General features: G+C 42.7%; 1 protein-coding gene across 4 annotated transcripts in view; it reads left to right on the forward strand.

Annotated features, from left to right (window-relative positions):
* Positions 1–21540, forward strand: part of FMN1 (formin 1) — a 361575-nt gene that overhangs the window by 162789 nt on the left and 177246 nt on the right. For all 4 annotated transcript variants that reach the window (XM_010965320.3, XM_074365871.1, XM_074365872.1 and 1 more), the window contains 2 exons: positions 3709–4454; positions 9125–9275. In XM_010965320.3, coding sequence (XP_010963622.2) covers positions 3709–4454; positions 9125–9275 — 897 coding nt within the window. The remainder of the gene's footprint in view (positions 1–3708; positions 4455–9124; positions 9276–21540) is intronic.

Consider the following 21540-nt stretch of genomic DNA (forward strand, 5'->3'; position numbering starts at 1 on the left):
CCACCCCCTTTCCCCCGGTAACCATAAGATTGTTTACTATGTCTGCAAGTGTGTGTTGGGTAGATAAGTTCATAAAAAAATATTGATAATAGTTCATTAAAACCAGCTATTGTTAACTTAGGAGATTTTTTTTTTTAACCAAACCCATTGCCATCCTTTTCATTAATGGAGACTTCTGTTTTTACTATAGCAAGTGTAAGTCATTTATGTAGGAAGTTATTGAAGTCTTTGTACAACCTTCATAAACAAAACAGAAAAACCAGGATGCGTACATTCAAAGTCATGGATGCACCGTCCCCTGGCCTCACTTCAGCATCTCTAAGGACCAGATCCCATGCCTCCGAGATGCTCCGTGCTCTCGAGTCCCTTTTCCTTCTTCCACTCTGCTCACACTGCGCTTTGCTGCAGTGATGGAGCGTGACTGTGCTTCTGTGCAGTCCCGGGAACTGTCTTGCTTTTCCCAACCTAAGGATTTAGAATTTGGAAGCATCCCTAGAAGAGGCTGACTTACTCAAGTTGTACAGCATATAACCTGAATTTTTACTGGCCTTGGCAGCACCCCTGGGAGAGAATGTTCACAGCCACCAAATGCTAATGGGTCATTTTTCCACGGTGCTTGGCACCACCGTGATGTCTTTCAACAGCAGGCACTTTTGCACCTTCTTTTTGACAGACAGATTTGTGGGGACCAGACAAGCAAAGCCTCCCTCTGTTGCTTGGGTTTCAGGACCGTGTGTTCCTTCGATGGTATCTCTGAGCAGTGGTAATGGGGAGGATATTAAAAAATAATGAGGATTTGATAGGGGAAGGGAGGACCAGCCCCTGAGGAAGCTGCAGGACTTGCCTCGAGCCCAATTCCTAATCAGATTAGAATCACAAATATGGTTCAATTCTACTGCGTAGTTTATTATACTTATGGGAACAGCCTTGAAGCTTAGTGTGGAGAGAACACTTATCTACATTAAATATTTTGAATTGTTAAAATTAAATAGGATCAGCATTAACTTTTAGAAATATCCACAGTTGAAAAAATAATCTAGATGTCTTATCTAAATTTTCTAGGTAGTACCAACTGTGAAATCTCATGGTATATGCTGTGCCGGGGACTATGAAAGAGGAAGGGGACCACATGTCTGTCTCTTTGTAAATTTTCTTGGAGCTTCAAGTCTAGTCGGGTGGGTATTACAGAGGCATAAGGAAGTCTTAATATTTAAATCAAAAGAAATAATTCAATTCAATAAGCATTTATGGGTCACTAACCAGCCAAGCAGTGTGCAGTGTTCTGGAAGTTCAAACATGAGTAAGGCATGGTCCCCAACTGCCTGGAGCTTTTCGATTTGCAAAGAAGATAAACATAAATGACTGTAATGCAATGTGAACCTAGAAAGTTTTTTGGCAACAAAGTCAAAGGGAAACTTTTGTCAAGAAGAATCAAAGGAAAACTTTTGTCAAGAAGAATCAAGAAAAGTTCAAGCCAAAAGGTTCAGTTGTGCTGGAGTGAATTTTCCTTCGGGTCTTTCATGAGGTGAAAATGGGGAGGGGAAGGGTGTTTTAGACAGAGGAAGCAGCATGTGCAAAAGCATAAAGAGGTGGGAGTTAATGATATGTTTGAATCTGTACTGGTGCAACATAGGGAAAGTATAGAGAAGTATCTGGGAAAGGAAGCAGAGGGCAGGTTTTGAAGAGTCCTGAGTATAAAAGAATTTAGGCTTATCTGCTGCATGGAGTAACTATTCTCAATATGGTAATGAAGGGGTATTCCTCTGATGGGGAGATAGCAGGATTAGCAAGGGGCCTTTTCAAATAACACATGTTCCTTTGGAGATTCTGGAATGACCCAAGTTAAAAGTCATTGCCAAAAAAAAAAAAAAAAAAAAACCAAAAAACAAACAAACAAAAAAACTACCAATATTGCAGTGCCTTACTATCTCAGCTGTATTTGGAGCAGAATAAAGATTAACAAGTTACTGTTGGTTTCAACTCTGGCTGCCCATTGGAATCCCTTGGGGAGCTTTAAGGATACCAGCTCAGACCAACTGAATGATTATCTTTCAAGATGGCCCTGCCCATCAGTATTTTTGACAGAGCTCTCTAGGTGTTTCTAATGGGGAGCAGGTTGAGAACCACCACATTAAACAGATGAAAAAAACCATCAGTCAAGGAAAAGGGTGTTTGGAACAGGATGGCTTACTTGGGATTGCTCTTTTAAAGTGTGTGAGTTTGCATCTTGCTTCGAAGGAGATGGATATAGATTACTAGATTGCAGGTGGGAAGAGGATTTAGTTAACACGAAAGCAATTGAAGCAACCGAGTTATGAGGAAAGGAAGGCAAAGAAGGCTTGGATCAGTGCTGCCACGTCCGCATATAGGATCAGCTTAAAAAAAACCCTGTCTCTACTTCTTCTGACCACCGTTTTTGAGGGTTGGTTTCTGAAGCAAGAATTGAACCTAGTAAAAATGTAGTTAAAAGTTTTCTTAATGAAGGTGGAGAATCTTCCCATGTCATGACCTTGACTGACTAGGCCATTGAAGGTATTTACGTTTTAAATAACACAACACAGATCTGTGCTTCTATACTGTTCAGTGTTCTAGATATTTGTGGGCTGCGGTTACAGTGAAGAAAGTGTCACCAGGAAGGCTCTTAGGGCAGTGACTGGATATAACTATCACTGTGGTTTTTATCCATCCTTCTTGTCAGTACGATGTACTTTATGTTCTAGCTGCTGGGATACAGAAATAAAGGCGGGTACCATCCCTGACTTCCTCTTGTAGAGTTTATAATCTGCTGGGGAAGGCAGAAATTAAATAAGTTCACCAAGATATTTTGTTACTGCTAAATTGGATTTTGGAAATGCTGATAAAATTGGAAATTTGACTACCTCCCAGTTAACTGTAATAGGCTAAATGGCTTTGAATGCTGGAAGATAGACCAGTTAAAGACCGAGAGGATACCAGTTTGTGCTAAGTGAAAACCACAGACTCAAGGCATTGAAATAACTAAAAAGATAAGTATTAAAAAGGCTGGTATCTTATAAAATGCAGTTTAATATATTGAGTATGTAGAAGAGAAAAATAGCAGATCTTAACAGTCCCATTTTCTATGCATTTAAATAGTTTCTTTACTATTATGAATGATTATAAAACAGACACAAATACTGATCATGGGCAACTTTGATATGGAAACTTAAAAAAAAAACAAAAAACTATGTATGTATAGCTTCTTGCACTTTACTTTCTGTTGTGTTGGCCTGGAAACCCCAGAGAGGAGACATTCTGTGCAAGACTGTGAGAACAGCGGCTCCAAGCCAAAAGGGCCTCCAAGCCTTTTTTGTTCTTTTTCCAAACCAAAACCAAAAGTAATAAAAGATATATTAAAGCCTGTTCAAATCTTTCTTAAAAGTTTTATTTTGAGTTTGATGTTAAAACCTGTGAAAGTTCTTAGATGACAGTTTCCCTTTTAGCCTTAATCCATGGTAATTGTTGCCTGCGAGCTCAGGTCAGATGCAGTTAATGCTTCTACTCCGATCATTTAGGTCCTCGGAAAATTCATAAGGTGAAGTTTATGCCCTGTTGGACTCCCAGAAGAGTGTCTCTGTCTTTCCCTTTGTTTATGTGGGCTTGTGCTAAGGGGGTGCTATTGAATATTTTATTTCTGATCATTGTTTTTCACAAATTTTTAAATTTTCTTTCCAACTGATCTCTCTACAGACTCAATTTGAGCTTCAAGCCTTTCGTATCCGGGGTGAGCACGCAGTGACCACAGCGAGACTAGAAGAAACCATTGAAAATCTCAAATATGAGATAGAACACCGATGGCGGGGAGGATGTGAAGAGATGAGAGATGAGTGTGTCTCCACTGACGATGACTGCCCTCCAAAGTCCTACAGAAATGTGTGCATCCAGACAGACAGAGAGACCTTCCTCAAACCCTCTGAGGGTGAAGGCAAGACAGCCAGAAGTAACCAGATAATACCCAAAAAGCTGAATATCTCCTCTTTAAGCCAACTCTCTCCCTCAAATGACAACAGAGACACCCACGGACCACTTCAGGCTGCGGAAGGCATCTCATCGAGTCAGCAGAAGGCAACGCCTGCCCCTCCTGCGCCGCCCTTGCCGGCTATCATCCCGCCCCCTCCCCCCCTCCCACCTGGACTTGGCCCTTTGCCCCTGGCACCTCCACCACCACCTATGAGTGCTGGGCCGCTGCCGCCTCCACCACCTCCTCTGCCTCCAAGTGCTGGACCGCCCCCACCCCCTCCGCCCCCACCGCTTCCTGACTCCACCGCCCTGCGCAGCAGCGGGGGGCCTCCTCCTGCTCCAGCGCCCCCACCTCCTCCTGGCCTCTTCTCCGGAGTCGGCCTTTCTTCTAGCCAGTGTCCTCGGAAGCCGGCCATTGAACCCAGTTGTCCCATGAAGCCTCTGTACTGGACTCGGATACAAATAAGTGACAAGAGGTAAGCTTATCTCCCCTGGCCCATTCTCAGCCTGTGAAACTGCAGGTTTTGCCCAAGTGATGCTGTATTCTTACCAGTTCAGTGTCTTCGTCGTGTGGCACTCATTCCCAGGTGTGGTACGGTGAGTGCCTTGGGTAAACAAGGCTGGAATGCTTGGGGGAGAACGTCTCCACCAGGTCTTCTCTGTGCTCTCTGTGGATTGATGCTGGGAGAAACGATGTGTTCTGTGTCAGACCCTTCTCAAAGGCAAGTAGTCCATTTCACAGACTGAAAAAGAGCCCAGGTCTAAGTTAGGGCCTTCTCCAGCATCCCTGGAGTTAGTCAGTAATCGTAAAGACATTGAGCCTGAGTCTGTACTGTTGGTTCCCTGAAGATTTTTAGAATATCTGTCTTGTCTTTAGATGGTATCATCAACCCTGTGATGTGTATTTTCAACACGTAGGTGTAATTTTTCTTCTTTTTTTATTAAGAGAACCAGACATAGCTGAGTCATTAGCTCTTGAGGTCAGAGGGAAGTCTCAAAGTATCAACTCTGTGCTTGAAGTCTGGTTCCCCTCACTGCTGAAGTCTGGTTCCCCATCTTTATACCTTGTTGCCCTTCAGAGAAAGCGCCCGTGTGTGGCTAGCTGAAGAGCATCTTCCATTTGTGTAGGTTGTTAAGCAGGGTCTGCAAGGCAGCAAGAGATGGTTGCTTGGAAACTTCCATTCAGGCAGATTTGGTCCGATTTCTTCTGCCTCACTTTGGAGCCCATCAGAAGGACCGTGAGAACGATGTTGAGTTGCTTTGTGACTGCACTCTAGTTTTGAAATTCATTTGTTTGCAAAGAATGGCAAATATAGGATAGATTTTTTAGCTTAAATTTTTGAACTTATCCCCCAAACCAAGATGTGGCAGTGAATTTTTCTATTTATATAAAATTTTCCTTGGGGAAGGCAGGATATTGAACAAAATAACATGCAGCTCACAGGGAGAAAGCAACTGGAAATCCCTCTGGGAGGGGTGGGAAGCACCTTAACGCTAAGCATATGGTGAACTAAGATGATTACATAGTTCATATCTGGCCCCTTTCCTCTCACCAAAAAACAAGAGCCAAGAGTTTATTTGTGGAAAATGATGATACTTTTTACATGTTAATATTCTGTGTAATTTTCAAAAACAAATGGTTAAAAAAAGCAGATGATCCTGAAATAGCTCCTACTTTTAATTAAAGTACTAGTATTCCCCTTTTCCCATTCAAGCCTCTGATGGCATTTCCTAAGAAATAATTTCCCACAACATTGATTTGGAGCTGTGTTCCTTTATTAGTGTCCTCAGATTAGTGTGCATCCACTCCAGGGTGACAGAGCCCACGCGTCAGCCCTGGCATCGCGTGTTCTGACAGCACACGGAGCTGTGCCACACCTGGTCCTGCTAGCCTGCCTCAGCCTCACTCCTGCAAGACCTATGAGCCAGCGACATCCTAGACCATAGCGGTGGAGTGGACCGCTGGGAGACGTGGGCCCTTTACCTGCTGTTGGAGGCATCCATGACAAGCTGGAGATAATCATTGTTTTTCTCTCCTCACGTAGTTGGCCATTTCGAGGAAGAAAACAGCGGAACACTCCACCTCTTATTAGTTTCACCGTAAATCTAGGGCTTCAGTTTTGTTATGGGGTGAATTGCCTTCCCCCGGCTTGATTTGCTGATGACTTAGCCCCCACCCAGTGTTTGAGATGGTGACCTTATTTGGAAATAGAGCTATTGCAGATGTGATTAGTTAGGTTAAGACGAGGTCATCCTGGAGTTGTGCTGGCCCCTAATCCAAAGTGACTGGTGTTCTTATAAGAAGGGGTAATGCGGACACCGGCAGGTGCAGAGGGAGAACGCCACATGGAGTTTGGAGGCCTGCTGCCATCAGGGATTCTGTCTAGAGCAGATTAAAAAAAAAAAAAAAGATTACTTCTGCATAGCACAGGGAACTATAGTCAATATCTTGTAATAACTTTTAATGAAAAAGAATATGAAAACGAATAGATGTATATATATTCATGACTGGGACATTGTACTGTACACCAGAAGGTGACACATTGTAACTGACTATTCTTTAATTTGAAAAAAAGTAGGTGAATGTCACAAGTTTTCTGACCTGGGACATCAGGAGATCCCTGCCTGGAGAACATGTCAGCCTCTAGCCGGAGTTCAGGGCACGGCAGTTTAATCTCTCTTATTATGGGTCACTCAAAAAGCTTCTGTACCTCAGAGCATGGCTACATCTTTTAAACTAAAGTTGTTTGAAGATTCTATGTACTATTCATTATGGACAAAGGTAAAGTTATTTGGGATGTATTCTTTAAAAGGAGGTGCTGTTTTGTACAACCAGAGGAGTAAGCACTTTAGGTAATGAACACATAATAAATTTTGGTCTTGATCTTCTGGGGAACTAGGAATAAAATATGACCTTTCTCTATTACGTATACACTGCCTCTCATCCTCTTAGATTGCTCTTCACTGCTAGCGTGATTTTTAACCTTTGTCATTTTGCTTTCTTTGATGTCTGTTTCCTGGCTTCTAGAATAGGGGAAAGACATTAGTTTAAAGAAAAAGAAACCCTCATTTATCTCCCTTTTCGGCTTCCTAATAAGTGTCTCCCTGGTGAGAAAGTGTCTTCTCCTCCTCCCCCTCCGCCCTTCTCCCTACTCACCACCTGCCATCTGCCCCCTCCCCACTTCTTCCTCACACCTCCTCCCTCTTCTGCCTTCCTCTTCCTCTTCTTTTGAGTTAGAATCATGTGTTCAGTGGTCAGAAAAGAATTGACCATGATGACAGATGGTCCATTGTGAGCGAGTCCTTGTTACCGCCCCATCAGCCCAGTTTCCCCCAGCCCACTGAAAGGTGGTGTTCCAAAATTCTTGTATTCATTATTGGAAATGACTTTTCCCATAGAAACTTTGTAAATGGTGATGAGGTGCTCAACCTGACTGCCAAAGCCAATTGACTTCAGAATATGAGTGAGTTATATTCCTAGTCATCCTGGCCTGAGCTCAGCATCCGTGGAGCCGGGGCCAAACGGTACAGGTGCAGGAATTGGGGGGGCTGGAGCTGAATAATCTGCCTGGAGCGTCCCATCACCTCCCTCTACTCACCCTGTCCACAGCTTCCCAGAATCTCCATGAAGTCTAGATCAGCAGCCCCAAGGCTACCCCCTCCAAAATTCCCTGGCTCTCTTCTCCCATCGCGATTCCTCTTTCCAAGTGCAGCTGAGAAAAGCACTTAATATTAATGGTGTTCATGCTTCAAATTGAAGTTAAGTGAGGCAGGCGCCAGGGGCGGGGTGGGTGGTTGGCTGAGGAAGGAGCACCTAGATGGATGCGCTTCATTGGAAATGTTCTAGTTCTTGGGTGATGATGTCACAGGCATTCAGTATACTGTTATACATCATAACTTACAGATGTCACATATACATTCTTAAATGCCTCAAGTATTCTATTAGAAAAATTGTAATATTAAAAAAAAAACCACAGAAAGTGGAGAGAAGTGAATGTTCAGATTTTCTTACGGGCCAGAACCCAAATGTCATATTTCACGGAAGAGGCAGACACTTAGCAAAATGTGAACACACGGATCTGAAAAGCCAGTGTAGCCAGCTGTTTCAAATATGAAACCTGTCTTTTAGTATCCACAAATTTTGTGGGCCACGCCAGGTAATTATAGTTCTGTTCATTTTCACTGACTGGGAAGATACGTATTGAGACAAAGATGAGTATTAGTAGATATTATGGATCATAACATACACGTTTGAAAAGCAATAAATGTGTAGATGAAACCTTTAAAAAAAGGTCTATGGGCATTAAAAGTGTTTTAAAATAAGATGAGAAAGTAAGTTAAGAAAGTAGACACTTGGGAGAAGATGTGTTCTGACTGAAAGGAGCCTGGCCAGTGACCCATGGAAGTCAGCTCTCTGGTCATTCTTCTGAGCCTGATTTCCTGTATCTTCTTCCCTCTCTTTGTTTTAAAACTAGGGTGCCCCTGTTTTGAGAGAGAGAAAAAAAAAACCAATCAGACAAACAGAGCACAGTCTCCCCGTGGCTGCATTAGCTGGAATCTCTGTGGGGGCAGGTGCAGTGGGGGGTTTGGGTTGTTTTTATTAGTACTGCTGTTGAGGTGGTGCATTGTAAATCAGGTATTTCTAAATGAGCACAGTCTGTCTACATGTACGGATCCTGCACTGAGTTGACCTGAGCTAAACTGAAAAACTGTATTGAAAGCTAATAGAAAAAAATCCCAAAGAGGGTAAATCTGCACCCTAGCACTCCATTTGTATTCCACTGAAGAGTTATCCCATGAATGTCTCAAAACTGGTTATCTGCCCATTTTTGCCCATCATGGAAATGCCCCAAGGTGGGAGTAGGGGAAGCAGCTTACATGCCTCCGCGATCTGAATGCCAGGAGTTGTGTTTCCACGAGGTTTCTCTAGCTCTTTGATTGCATCTAATGACCATTCTGTTTGGGAAACGTGTGTTTGCCTTGATACTTTATAGTATATTTTGATTTTTTAAAAAATGTGTAATCGCAGAAAGCTTTTCTTTAAGCTTTATTAGGGTTTTTAAAAGAATTAAAAAATGAATTAAGGATCTGACTGTCTTCTGTTCTCTTTTGCTTTGGTTCTTAACTTGCCATTTTATCTTTTAAGCCAAAATTCTGCACCAACCTTATGGGATTCCTTAGAAGAACCTGACATTCGGGATACTAGTGAATTTGAGTATTTATTCTCCAAAGACACAACTCAGCAGAAGAAAAAGCCTCTGTCAGAGACCTATGAGAAAAAAAACAAGGTCAAAAAGGTATTGACTAACTATAGTAATCATTGTGATTATATGTATTTTTTGTCATATGTGGGGATTCCGTCTTTGCTGCTGGTTTGCTTTCTCTCTGTTTTCAAAAAAAAAAAAAAAAAGGTTTTGGAAGGTTTGGAGTCACAAATGACAGCAAGGAGCCAATAGTTTGAGGAATCTGTACCAGCTACTTGGGCCATACCATCTGTGTTTTCAAACTGTTTTCTTAATCTCGACTTTTTGCAGCCATTAATTCTATTGAAAAAAGATCAAATTTAATTTACAATTAGTGAAAGTAGTCTGTAGGCTAATATGGAAACTGTGTCTTATTCACTTACTTATAAATTCATCCCTTTAACAAATATTTATTTGTGCTAGGGTTTGTTTGAGGCCGTGCTATCCAGCGTGGTAACCCTTAGCCACCACATGTGACTACTAAAGTAATAAAATTAGATGAAATTAAAAATTCAGTTCTTTAGGGGCACTAGCCACTTTTCAGTTTTATTCTTCTGGCCAGTGGCTTCTATATAGCACAGATACAAAACAGTTCTGTCATTACAAAAAAATTCTGTTGGATAGCACTGTCTGAGCATCTGGGATATGTCGGTAGGAAAAAAAACAAAAACAAAAAAACCCCCAGAGATCCTTGCTCTGTGGAGCTTATATTAACAACCAACTTCAAAAACAGATTCAAATCACATGATAGAGCAGGGCAAGGAGGATCGACTTGGGCAGGGCCGGGATGGGCTGCAGGTTTGGATGGAGTTTGGATGAAGTGTGTTCAGGGGTCAACTGTGTGGTACGTGGTTCTGCCATTGACTTGCTGTGTGCTCTTGGGCTGGCTGTCTCCCTGTTCCGGCCACATTTCCCCTTCTCTACAAAACAGGATTAACAGTATCTGAGTCTACCCGACCTACCAGGATGTTGTGAAATTCAAATCTGAGAGGGTTTGAAGAAGTGTTTGGAAGAGTCTGTAAAACTAAATGGCAGTTGCATCAACTCTTCCTTCTTAGTAGTGTGGTCCATCCCTTGGCTCTTCATAGCTCAGGTCACATTATGACTGTGGAGTCGGCTGTCCCTTACAGGGGGAAGAATGACAAAAGTCTGGGGGCAGTTTTCTGTTAATCAAGTCAGATTTTCTCACTGACTTGAATTATAAATGAAAATCATGATCATGGTTTTTCACCTCTCAAGTTCATTGGAATTGGGTTTTCCTGCTCAAAATATGATCCCAATAATAATTCAATATCAGAGCAAATGTTTTAAGAGGACATATTGCATGAAACAACTTGGATTTTTCTAATGAAACAACTTAGTTATAGGCAAGAAATCACGTAAAATATATTCATATGCAGTTAGATTCATGGCAGAGGGAAAAGTGTGTGTTTAATAGGCCAGCTGGCTTTTTAAATACTATCTATAGGAACAGAAGGTTATTGTTTTTTATATTGAAAGGCAAAAGGAGAATCTGTGTATTGCAAAGGTGGCCTCAATTTGCCTCTTCCAGGAAGCCTTCTCTGACTACCTAGGAACCCCACAGAATGTTTTCTTACACACAATGTCATACTAAACTTACTTTTGTGCTCTTTTTCTTCTAAGATTGCTATTACTCCTTGTGTTTCTCTCTCTGGATGGCTTGCGTGTTGTTTACTCATAAAGCTAATTATTTCTGTTTTGATAAATGAGCATTTTTAAAACTTCAAAGCATTTGTTTTTAAAACTTCAAAGCCTTGGGTAGTTTATTCTTATTTCTTATCTCAATTGTTTGCGTCTTCAACAAAGGATTTTCACTAAGGCAGTTAGTGCTTGATGTGTTTGTTTCTCTGTCTGAGGGGGAAATACTCTTCATTCAAAGACTTTCATCTTCCTCAACAGTGGGGCTGCCGTTACCCCAAGGAATCTGTGCACATACGTAGTCTCTGCTTCCTCCTTTAAGGGTGGGTCTCCTGAGCTTTGATGGTCTTGAGGCTGCTTGGAATTTGCGGTGAGCTTGTGTCCTACCTTAGAGCTGAGATTTGAAGCTTTACAGAAAATAATGAGCTGAGTCAATGCCTGAAAACCCTGAACCTGCCTCCTAGGAGCCTTCCCTCTGTGCCCACGGCCAGGTTTCCAGCATCAGGATGGAGCCCTTGTTCTCTTCTCAGAGTCAGCTGTTTATTTTCTCTTCTCCGAAAATGAAGATGAAAGAGAAGTTTCGAGGTCGCGAACAGCTGCGGCATTTCGGCCCTGGAGGCCAGCTTCGTTAGCCTAACCGCAGAACGGCTCCCTTACTAGGTGACCAGGAGACGCTTGCCAAATAGATCTTTTTATGATGAATGAAGCGGAGTAAATGTCAGAGATGGAAAAACCCAGTGTTTGGAACCTCGGCCGCAGGGACCCTGCCAGCAAGGGGAGGAACGTGAACCTCTCTAAAACAGAGCTGGTCTGCTCCCCCTGCATGTCCGCATTCCCAGTTCAGCGCTGTCAGAAATGGCACGATTCTGCTCAACTCAGATATGAGTCTCTAGTTTCATCTTCTAGAATAGCATTTAAAGTTACCATCACTGGCACTGGTTTAAAGTAAACAGACACATAGCTTTTCAAACTGGGCTGGGATCCTGTTTTATAGTATGATACAGTCTAAGAATTAGAAGGGACCTTCCTGATCATCTAATTCAGGACCCTTATATGAGAAAGGAGACCTAGAAAGATAAAGATGACTTCTAGGTTTGTACACTTTCAACTAGGAAGACGTTGATACTGACAGACACTTGAGGTAGAAGGGCCTCAGCATGTGTCTTCATTTCCCCTTCATTTTAAAGAGTAGTTTGCTGCACTTAGGATAGTAACCACTTTTACGGGATGATTGATTTTGCCGTTTATAAATGAGAGTGGCCATTATTAAAATCATCAACAAAATATAGCTACACTTGTGCAAATCCAGAATATGTGCTACACTGTGAAATCATCCAGTTTTCTTCAGGGTCTTCTAATAGGAATCCAAATCTTTGAATAAAAGACACTTTACATCTAACTCCAACCACAAAACACTATGTAGATTTAGTGCTATTTTCCTTTGACCTTATCGATTATTTAAAATACTAGCTATAGTAAATTAAATACTACGGTATATTCATATTGCATATTCAGGCATGGGCCACCCTCATTTGTGACATGAGACCACTGTGCCACCACAAACGTAGCTTTTACCAAATTGAGAAGCAGAGCTCAGAACACCAGCTCTTGTTGGCACCACCCGCGCTTGGTACTAGCCCCTGTTTTTTTTTGTTCTCTGATAACCTTCTAGGCAAGTTATTTCACTTTCCCACGCTGATCCCTTCTCCATAAAGTAGGACTAACAACTCTTGACAGGGTCGTTACAAGGATAAAATGAGATCATGATTGTGAAAGTACTTTTCAGTATTCTCCCGAGCTATGTATGAATCTCTTCATTTGTGAACAACTCTGAAAGCTTTGCAAAGAAATTCTCCAGCATCGCTGATTCCCACAAGGTTGTTGAGGGTCTTAAAACCTGAATCTGCCCATTCCTGAAACAGCTGGCAAATGGTCATCTCTGGACCGTTCCTATTTTTCAATATTTGTTGAAGAATTCCGCAACTTCCTTTCCATCGAGGCATATAGACAATCTAGTAGTTCATTTCAGGCTTGTTTCTCTGGTCTTTTTTGCCCTGTAAAATGAGAGTTTTCACTGTCATTATGCCCATATTTATACACTCTCTAAGTTACATTTGTTCCTCGGAAAGATAGGTCAGCACCTTGACAAAGAGCCAGCAATCTGCCTTCCTCGTCTGAGATTCTTTGTCCTGGTGCCTGTCAAAGACGTCGCTACTCTGATCAGCTTTCCAACTGCTTTCTAAACTTGCCCGGCACCGTTCAGAAAATCAGCATGACCTGCCAGTATTCTTTCTCTCTTGAAATGCCACAATCTCACTCTGAATTATAAATACTGTCTCTGCTTGTTCCCTCCTCTGTAAGATACATAAAATGATTCCTTTCCCTCTGCCTTTTTAATAGATATTTCTTAAGAATTAATGAGATAATGCTATTCCCTGAGCACTTGGTGGGGGTGGGGGGGAGGGGGGTGGTGATGGTTCAGCAGACACCAGTCTGTTGAAACTTCCTGGAGCCGAAAGCTTTCAGATGTAATTGGGCCACTTTGGCTAGGATCATAGCTGTAACTCACATCCCAGACTTGGTGTCTCAGTTTAGTGGGGAGGGGAGAAGAGTGGAAGGGGAACATTGTTTGGAAGCCTGAACATAAATTTATAGGGTTTTCATAACCTGTTGCCTTCCAAGTTTATATAATTTCAGCTTTTGTGTACAAAGATAATTTCTCCGGGCTGCCCTGGTAAGGTATGTGCATTATTTTTTTTTTTCCCCCAGGAATGGGAATGAGTTTGCCAGCCCCTTTCTGCTTCTCATGTGTTTGAAAATGAGCAGTGAGGCTAGGGGTTATCATCTGTAGCAGTGAGTGACATAACTTGCCCGTGTGTTGATGGCTCCAGAATATGACCTTGAGGTCATCAGTGCTCTGTCCAGATTCCTTGGGTGGTACCTGGAATGATCTGGGCTTTCCTGTTCTTTGCTTTAAAAAGGCCCTTGACTGGCCAGATCTGCCGAAAGCAAACAGGAGCTTGTACACCAGCTTACAAAAATTCTGCCTTGTAAATTTTATTTGGAAATAAGATGGCCCCAAAAGTTAAGTTGTACTTTTACTTGACTTACTTATTTTTATTTTAGTTTTTTTTTTTTTAAAAAAAAGGTGGTTAGAACTTGTCAAGTATGGATATCAATGATTCTTTCAGAATGTTGAATCTGAATATTATTCTTGGAGTTCAGCTGTGTTTCTCTTGTTGGCTGTCAAACAGTAACTTAATCTGGACCAGTACCTCCAGCCAGTATCATTAGGGTGCTCGTTTCCGACCACAAGAGGGCGCCTTAGAATGCTGAGCTGTGAAGCTCAACCAGCCTCTATCCTGGAGCTGGAGCAGTAGAACCTACAAGAGAGTGTCTGCCCCTCAGCACCCTCTGTCATCTTGTTAAATCTCTTTATTGAGGACCATGGGGCCAAATTTCACAGCAAATCATCCACTCAAAGTATTAGGAGCCAAATGCATATTAGAAAGGCTTGCAGATAATAGTAGGATAGAAATCATTAGTAAGTGTATTTCCAGTGCTTAGAATGAAGGAGTGCAATATAAAAATTTATGATTTATGAAGTATTAGACTTAGACCCATTGGGACCGTTTCTGGGATCACCCCCACACCACACACACACGTGCAGGTGTGCACACACGCACAGTTTTTAAAATTGTCCATACCTGAAATGAGTGAAAATATATGTGAACATAGATTTGGGGGGCTCTCATTGGGAAATAAAGTATGATTAGATATTACAAGATATGCTATGAGCAAACCCTTCTAAATATTTGGGGTTTTTTTTTAAGTATTTTATCCTTCACCTCCTGTACTCTGAGTTGAGTACAATTTTTGATATCTCACCTCTATTTTCCTGGACTTCATTTATGCTTAGTACAGGACCTTTTCTAAGACTATAACTGGCTGGAGCTAGACCGTGGTTTGTGGGTAAGTGCTAATGCTGGGACCTTGTTGGTGGCAGTGACTACTCTGGCCTCTAGTTCTAAGCTGGAAGTGTGTGAGGGTCTAACAAGAATGGGCAAAGATCTGTGTGTATTTAAGTCATAAACCCAGGTCACATGGATGCTTATGAAACTGAACTCCTAAGTGCGTTGCAAAGTGTACACGTCTCCAGTATACACAAAGGTCAGGACAGCCCTGCACCACACGTGCACCCGCAGGTACATCCTTAATACGGTCGGAAGTCTTAATAACCCTGCATTCACGTAGGTTCTTTCAAGTGAAGATGACAACAAGATTTCAACAGCAGTAATGCTGGTTAATGCTAGCTGAGCAGTTTTGGGGTATTTAGCATGTATTATTGAGTTACTCAGTCGTCATAAGAACCCAGTGAGACAGTTCTATTATTAATAATTTCCCATTTTGTAGGTAAGAAAGCTGGACCTTAGAGAGGTTACGTGACTTGCCCAGCATCATGCAGGTCTTACGTGACGGAGCAAGGACGTGAATCCAGCAAGAACCTGTGCTCTTAATTACTTGACACATGGTCTGTTGGTCTGAGTTTAACTACAAGTCCTGGCATCACGTTGACTTGGAGAAGTCTGAATTTTACTTCCTGGTCATTATTTAGTAAAAGGAGCATAGGCTTCTGTGTTTATAGACTTGGTTTCTACTTAGGGCTCTGACCTTAATCAACTATTGAGTCTTGGGCAAGTCCTTTAAGTTCTCTGGGTCTCAGGTCTCTCATCTGTTGGAAGATAAGCTTTACTTAGATGAAGTCCGAGGATATGGTCATTACTTCTACTTAGCAAATGGGCCACTCCCGATCCACCAACTTTTGTCTTATTTACTAGAGGGCAGGTAGACCAGGGAATCACACGTGAACCAACATCTTTGCTTTCAGATCCATAGATCAAGCTGCCTGACATCATTGGCACCATGTTGTGTGAGCCACAGGGAATAATGGTGGGAGCTCAGGAAATAATTGTTAGGGTTTTAATAATCCCCTAATCTTAAGAGACATCAACGGATTGGGGAATTATTTTAAAATAAGCCAAGTTTCTCTCTGTACTGGGTTATCAAAGGACTGGAAATAGGATGGGGAGAACTGCAGTGGGCAGGTGCCAGAGGTGTTGTCGTGAAGGTAACTAGTGAGCAGTTGGGTGTCCAGTCACGTCACCTCTCTGGCCTTAGTTTCTGTAAGTGTCATGGCCTCTAGGGTGAGTATTTCTAAGATGCTTTCCAGATGCAAAATACCAGATCATATCTGTATGTGGACACCTTCATACATACATTTTAAAACAGTGTATACAAGCTTGTCAGTCGAATGAAACCGTGGATTTGGACCTTGTTTAGTCAGTGAGTAACATAGGATGTACGGCAAATGGTCCTCACAGCCATAGTGTTTCTTCCTTCAAAGATGGAGTGCTTCCCTCCTCACACTTGTCTCTACTTAACAGAAAATGTATTTGGCGGCTGCAGCCAGTGGCTGAGCTGGCCGGCCCCCTGCCGTTGCCGTTGGTGGATGGGGCCCCTTCACCGTCCTCCCCTCCATCTCTCAGTAGTTTCCAGGGTCCAAAGGCCAAGCCAAGAGTTCAGGTTACACCGGACAAAGCTGTCCGCGTTTCCTAGGACAGTCTGGCTTGACTTCAGTACTATGGCTACCCTTACAACTTTTGATAAAATACCTTTTGGCCCCAGAGCTTGATTTCCTTTAGGCTTGACCCGATTTCTCTCCAGCTGAGGCTAATTTGCATGGCTGTAAACACGGGCCTTACAAAGCTCACCAACTGTGATAAAAGCAAAGGAAACCTGAGCCCACTGGAAACCCCAAAATCTGCCTTCCCTATCTGAGCCTGACTCAGAGTCACGCCTCAGCCCAGGAGGCTGCCAGCCTGCAGCAGCTAAAGAAATGTTACTCTGATTGATCTGATTAGGGCAGCCAGGTTAGCCATGGTCAATTTACAAAGACAGTATGAGAAGAAATCATGTGTGTAGGCAAGTTATGGGTCAGCGAGGCCCCTGCCAGAAGTTACGAAAAGCCACAGCTCTGCCAGGACCATTATCAGATCTCCTCAGTGGGGTACAAATGGGATTGGAGGGTTCGGGGCCCTCCGGCAGGATGAATGGCAAAAGGGATTGGGCCAGGAGGAGCCTATGAATCATGCTTGTTTGCAGCTGGATCCCTTAGCTGCCTAGCCCCTTCCATGCGAGCAAGCTGGAGAGCCTGGGAGTCCCCAGGACCTTGTGAGGAGGACCACCCTTAGCTCCACATTGCAATGGAGAGGAGAGGGTGGGGAGGCTGATTTGAAAGGGGCATAAGGCTCTAGATGGACCCACAGAAGCAGCCAGATGTACGCTACTGGGCATTTTGATCCATTCCTTCATCACGAGAGTGGTTTAATTGGGATCTGGCTCCAGGCCCTGGTTACTGAATAACATGAGTTTTAGTGTTTTCATTTTCATTAATTAACTTTAATGCTAGATACCTTATTAGTCACATTAGACATTTTGCGTCAGACATTCGCACATTAGACATATGCATAATATCCCAGGAGGAGAGAAGAGGCTCTTAAAAAATGGTATAGAGCTGCAGGTACCAGGGGGTTAACTCATGACCTAATAGCACATCACTTTTTACTCTCCTGTAGGCTGTCCTGTCCCCCTTCCTTAGTTGACAACAAACACAAAAACTGACTTTTAAACCTTGCTTTGAAATACTACATTCATATTGATTCCAAAGATCTTGGATCTTCCAATCTGGGTGTGGTCCCCTTCCTTCTTGTCCAATGCAGGAACATAAATGTTACTTACAACACTGGGCTAAGGTATATTAATTAACAAAGAAAGATGTATCTAAAATGAAGCCAACCGAAAGCCACATTGCTTGAGCTGGGGCTCATTATAAATAGTTCACTCTGTACTATGATCATCTTACTAATGGAAAAAGTGAGACACTGAGATGGTTGTCTAGAGAAGGATGTGATTCAAAACAGCAGCAGACTGCCTACAGCATACAATGTGGAGAATGACTTAGCAAGGCATTGGAGAAGCCAGGCCATGTGATGTTTTGGTTGTATATTACACGTGTTCTTGGTTGTGGAGGTACTGGAACAGTTCAGCCCCACAGGACACAGCCATTCGCTTGCCACCAAGGGAAGGGATGAGGCTGAAGGTACCTGGAGAGGAAGTTAAGACTCACATTGCAGCACAGGGTGTTCACACCTGTCAGCTCAGACCTCGGTGTTCGCCTCGGAGCTGGCAGGAGCCAGTGACAAGACTTCCAATCAGCTGCTTTCTCCAGCATGCCTGGGGCTCCGAGAGTCTCCACTGATCTAAGTAGGGAAGGTGGTAGATCATCTTTCTAAGGCTCCTCGGTATAGTTCCCTCGTCTGTGAAGTGAGAATAATAGTAGTGCCTACTTCAAAGGGTGGTTGTGAGAATTAAAATAATCTGGGAAGTGTTTAGCTTCGTGTCTGTCACGGAAGTATTTGCTGGTGCCACCATCCGGTCACCGCCCTCATCCTTATCACCAGGAGTAGGAACTCTCCTTGCTGCTAATGGGAAGGTCCATTGTGCCACATACTCGGAGAGCGGGTTGTCTCCATCTAGTCCCTGTGAGCACTCGTATACCCTCTGCTCGAACTTTTGTACCTTTGTGCCTGGACACTCAGAAGAGTGTATGTAAAAGCTTAGTTAATAATCACACAGATCTGAAAATGACAGCCATGTCCATCACCATTAGGGTGGCTGGATATAGCATAATGGAATACTGTACAGCTCAGAAAAGAGTCAGCCACAGCTGCCTGCATCCACACTGATGATCCTTAAGCATGAGGCTCAGTAGAGAAAGCAAGTCACAAAAGAATGATTCCGATGGCCTGAAGTTAAAAACATAAAAAGCGAAAGAGTTTTAGGAACCATACGTTTGTGGCAAAACTTTTTTTTTTTTTTTAGAAGCAAGGGAATAATAAATATAAAATTCAGAAAAATGGTTTCTTTGGAGGAAAATTGTAGGGGAAGATAGAGGGCTTTCAAAGGTATTAACAGTTCTTAGTTTCTTAAGGTGAGTTTGCTTTTGTCCTTTAAACTGTATGTAAATGTGCACATGCTACCCTTCAATAATATTTCACAGCTTTAAAAAGTGTTTTTAAAAAAGTGTACTATTGTCCGCATGTCCACTCCCACCTTGCAGCCCAGAGGCACCAGTGTTCACTGCCCTCAGCCGTCTCTCTGGTTCTCTGCTCTCTGTTGTGAATACAGTTTTAGACAGTTACCGTGGTCTTCCTCTTTTGGTAGACAAGGAGTTTTGTTTTCAGAACTGTATATGAATTTATAAAAGCTAATTTTTTTTAAAGAATACAGTCAACTTTTTAAATTTATAAATCATAGTCTCTTTACATTTTCTTTTGCTTCCTACTTTCCTTCTGTCCCTTCTTCCAAGTTCCTTTTGTATGCTTTTTGGTTTTGACCTCCGTATTTCATGGTAGAGGATAATCTCAAATCATTGGTGATTCTTGGCTGCTGCTTTATACATCGAATCAAGGCATGAGAAACCTGGCTGGAAGCTCAGTATGAATGGTTGAGGTTTGCCCAGGGATGGTTCTCACCATGGGGTCAAGAGTTGCAGACCAACCATGTCATTTGAGTTGGCCCCAAGTGACAGGACTTTTTTGTCTTTGCTCTTAGACTGGTCCGTTTTTCCAGGTGGCATTTCTCCAGGCACCTGACTCTAGGGGATGGAAACTGGGGTGTCAGCCTGATTGCTAGTTTTCTGAGAGAGAACCCGAAAAAGGATGTGGAATTTTGCAAATGACTATTTCAGCGCAAGACCTCAGTCCTAGCTTTTGCTGTGCCTTCTGTCCGTGAGTCCCAAATCTGTGGTTGAATTTGTCCAGAAACTGTTCCTGATCATGAAAGTTGGGGTCAAATACCCAGCACCTAATTGTACCGTATGCTAACTTTTAAATAATCCCCTGGTTTTTAGCTCCCATCCTCTCCATCCTCTCACTCTTCCACAGCACATGATGACACTAACTCATGTGTCCGAGGTTCTGACTTACTCTTCAGACAGTGAGATTTGTCCTTCCATCACTCGGCCATGGAATTTTCCACTCCTCCAGTTTCTTCTGTTTTGAAATTAAAGGCGTCTCCTAGTTTCACTGGAGTTAGATTTTGTGCTTCTGAGCCTCAGTCTCAGAATTTTGAGTTGGCTTTATAGGAGAAGAAGAAGTGAAAAGGCTTCTTCCTTGCTCCCCTAAAACTCAAGTTTTGATTTTCCCATCTTAGAGGCTATTGCCTTATTGCAACACAATTGAGGAGGCACGTGCATCCTTGCTGGGGTGGGATGCACTGCAAGGGAAAGAACGCAAGGGGAGAAGATGGATATCAGCAGGACTCTGGACCAATCACCTGCCGTGTGTTTGTTGCGCTCGTACCATCAGAATGTGACTTGCCCATATGAGAGAAGCTCAGGGGGCATACATTCGTGATGCTAGTCCGGATGGATGTAGTCCTCATGGATGAGGGCGAGTAAATATTTAGAATCAGTACGTTGCTCCATTCACACGGACGACTGAAGGGTGTAATACGTGTATGCTTTCCGTGGTAGGTGTGCTGTGAGAGTGAGGAGGCTGATAAGACTCATGGCAGGGGAAGTGTGCTGGGTAATACACCGTAGGCTCTAACAAAATCATGTTGAGTTTTGAAATAAGTGTATACAGTGCTCTTTCCTCTTTCCTTTCTTACTAAGCTTTCCTGGAATCATCGATTTATGTGTCTAGAAGGGGCCTGCTAGAAACAATGTGGGACTTATGTCAACTGTTGTTACCCTGAAAGTTACCAGGTTAGAATGACTTAGGCTGTAAATAGTGTATGTTACAGCAGTGGCTGCAGATGAAAACTCTGTGTGAGTTTGTTCTGAATGAAGGATGTCTGTAAAAGGAGACATTAAAGTAGCCTTAAGTATCTTTAAAGAAGGAAGTCTTTCTCTTTGAGTTTGTCACAGATTTTGCCGTCTAGCGGCTCGAGGCCCTGAAGCTAGGGGTGCCCACTGTCACTCGCTGTTCACCTTCTAAGCAGGACTGAGAAGGAGCCAGGTAATTTGCATCGTGCTGCACTCTGAATCAAAGGCCATCCATCATTTCTGATATCTTGAATGCAATGATTATCATATCAAAGACATACGATGACATTGAAGATAATAACTTTTCTGTTGCCCATTATCTCTAACCAGCTTGGGGTAATTATTAGCATGTGTTCTTTTCAAAAGCCTAACACTCTAGATTTTGGAGACAAAAGCCCTATTTGAGCCACCAAGAACATATAGGAGACTAGATTCACTGTCTTAATATTAAATGAGAAATTATGTAGATAAGGCAGGAGGTCCAAAAGTCTTATAAACTTTGTCATTTATAATCCTTAGTATGGCTATCTGTGTACCTGGGACTGGTCTTGGAGAAAGCCATGAGCGCATCGCTTTAGGAGAGAACACCATGGAGATTGCACATTTCCAGCTAGTTAGCAGAAAAAACTCTGGGAATTAGGGATTTTATAAACATACATATATATATATATATAACAGGCATTGTGCTAGGTGCCAGTAATAGTAAACAAAGTACTTCATCCATCCATCCATCCATCCATTTGCAGTAACCTGGCCACTCAAAATGTGATC

Source organism: Camelus bactrianus, chromosome 6, assembly GCF_048773025.1.
Source record: "Camelus bactrianus isolate YW-2024 breed Bactrian camel chromosome 6, ASM4877302v1, whole genome shotgun sequence".
NCBI lineage: Eukaryota > Metazoa > Chordata > Mammalia > Artiodactyla > Camelidae > Camelus > Camelus bactrianus.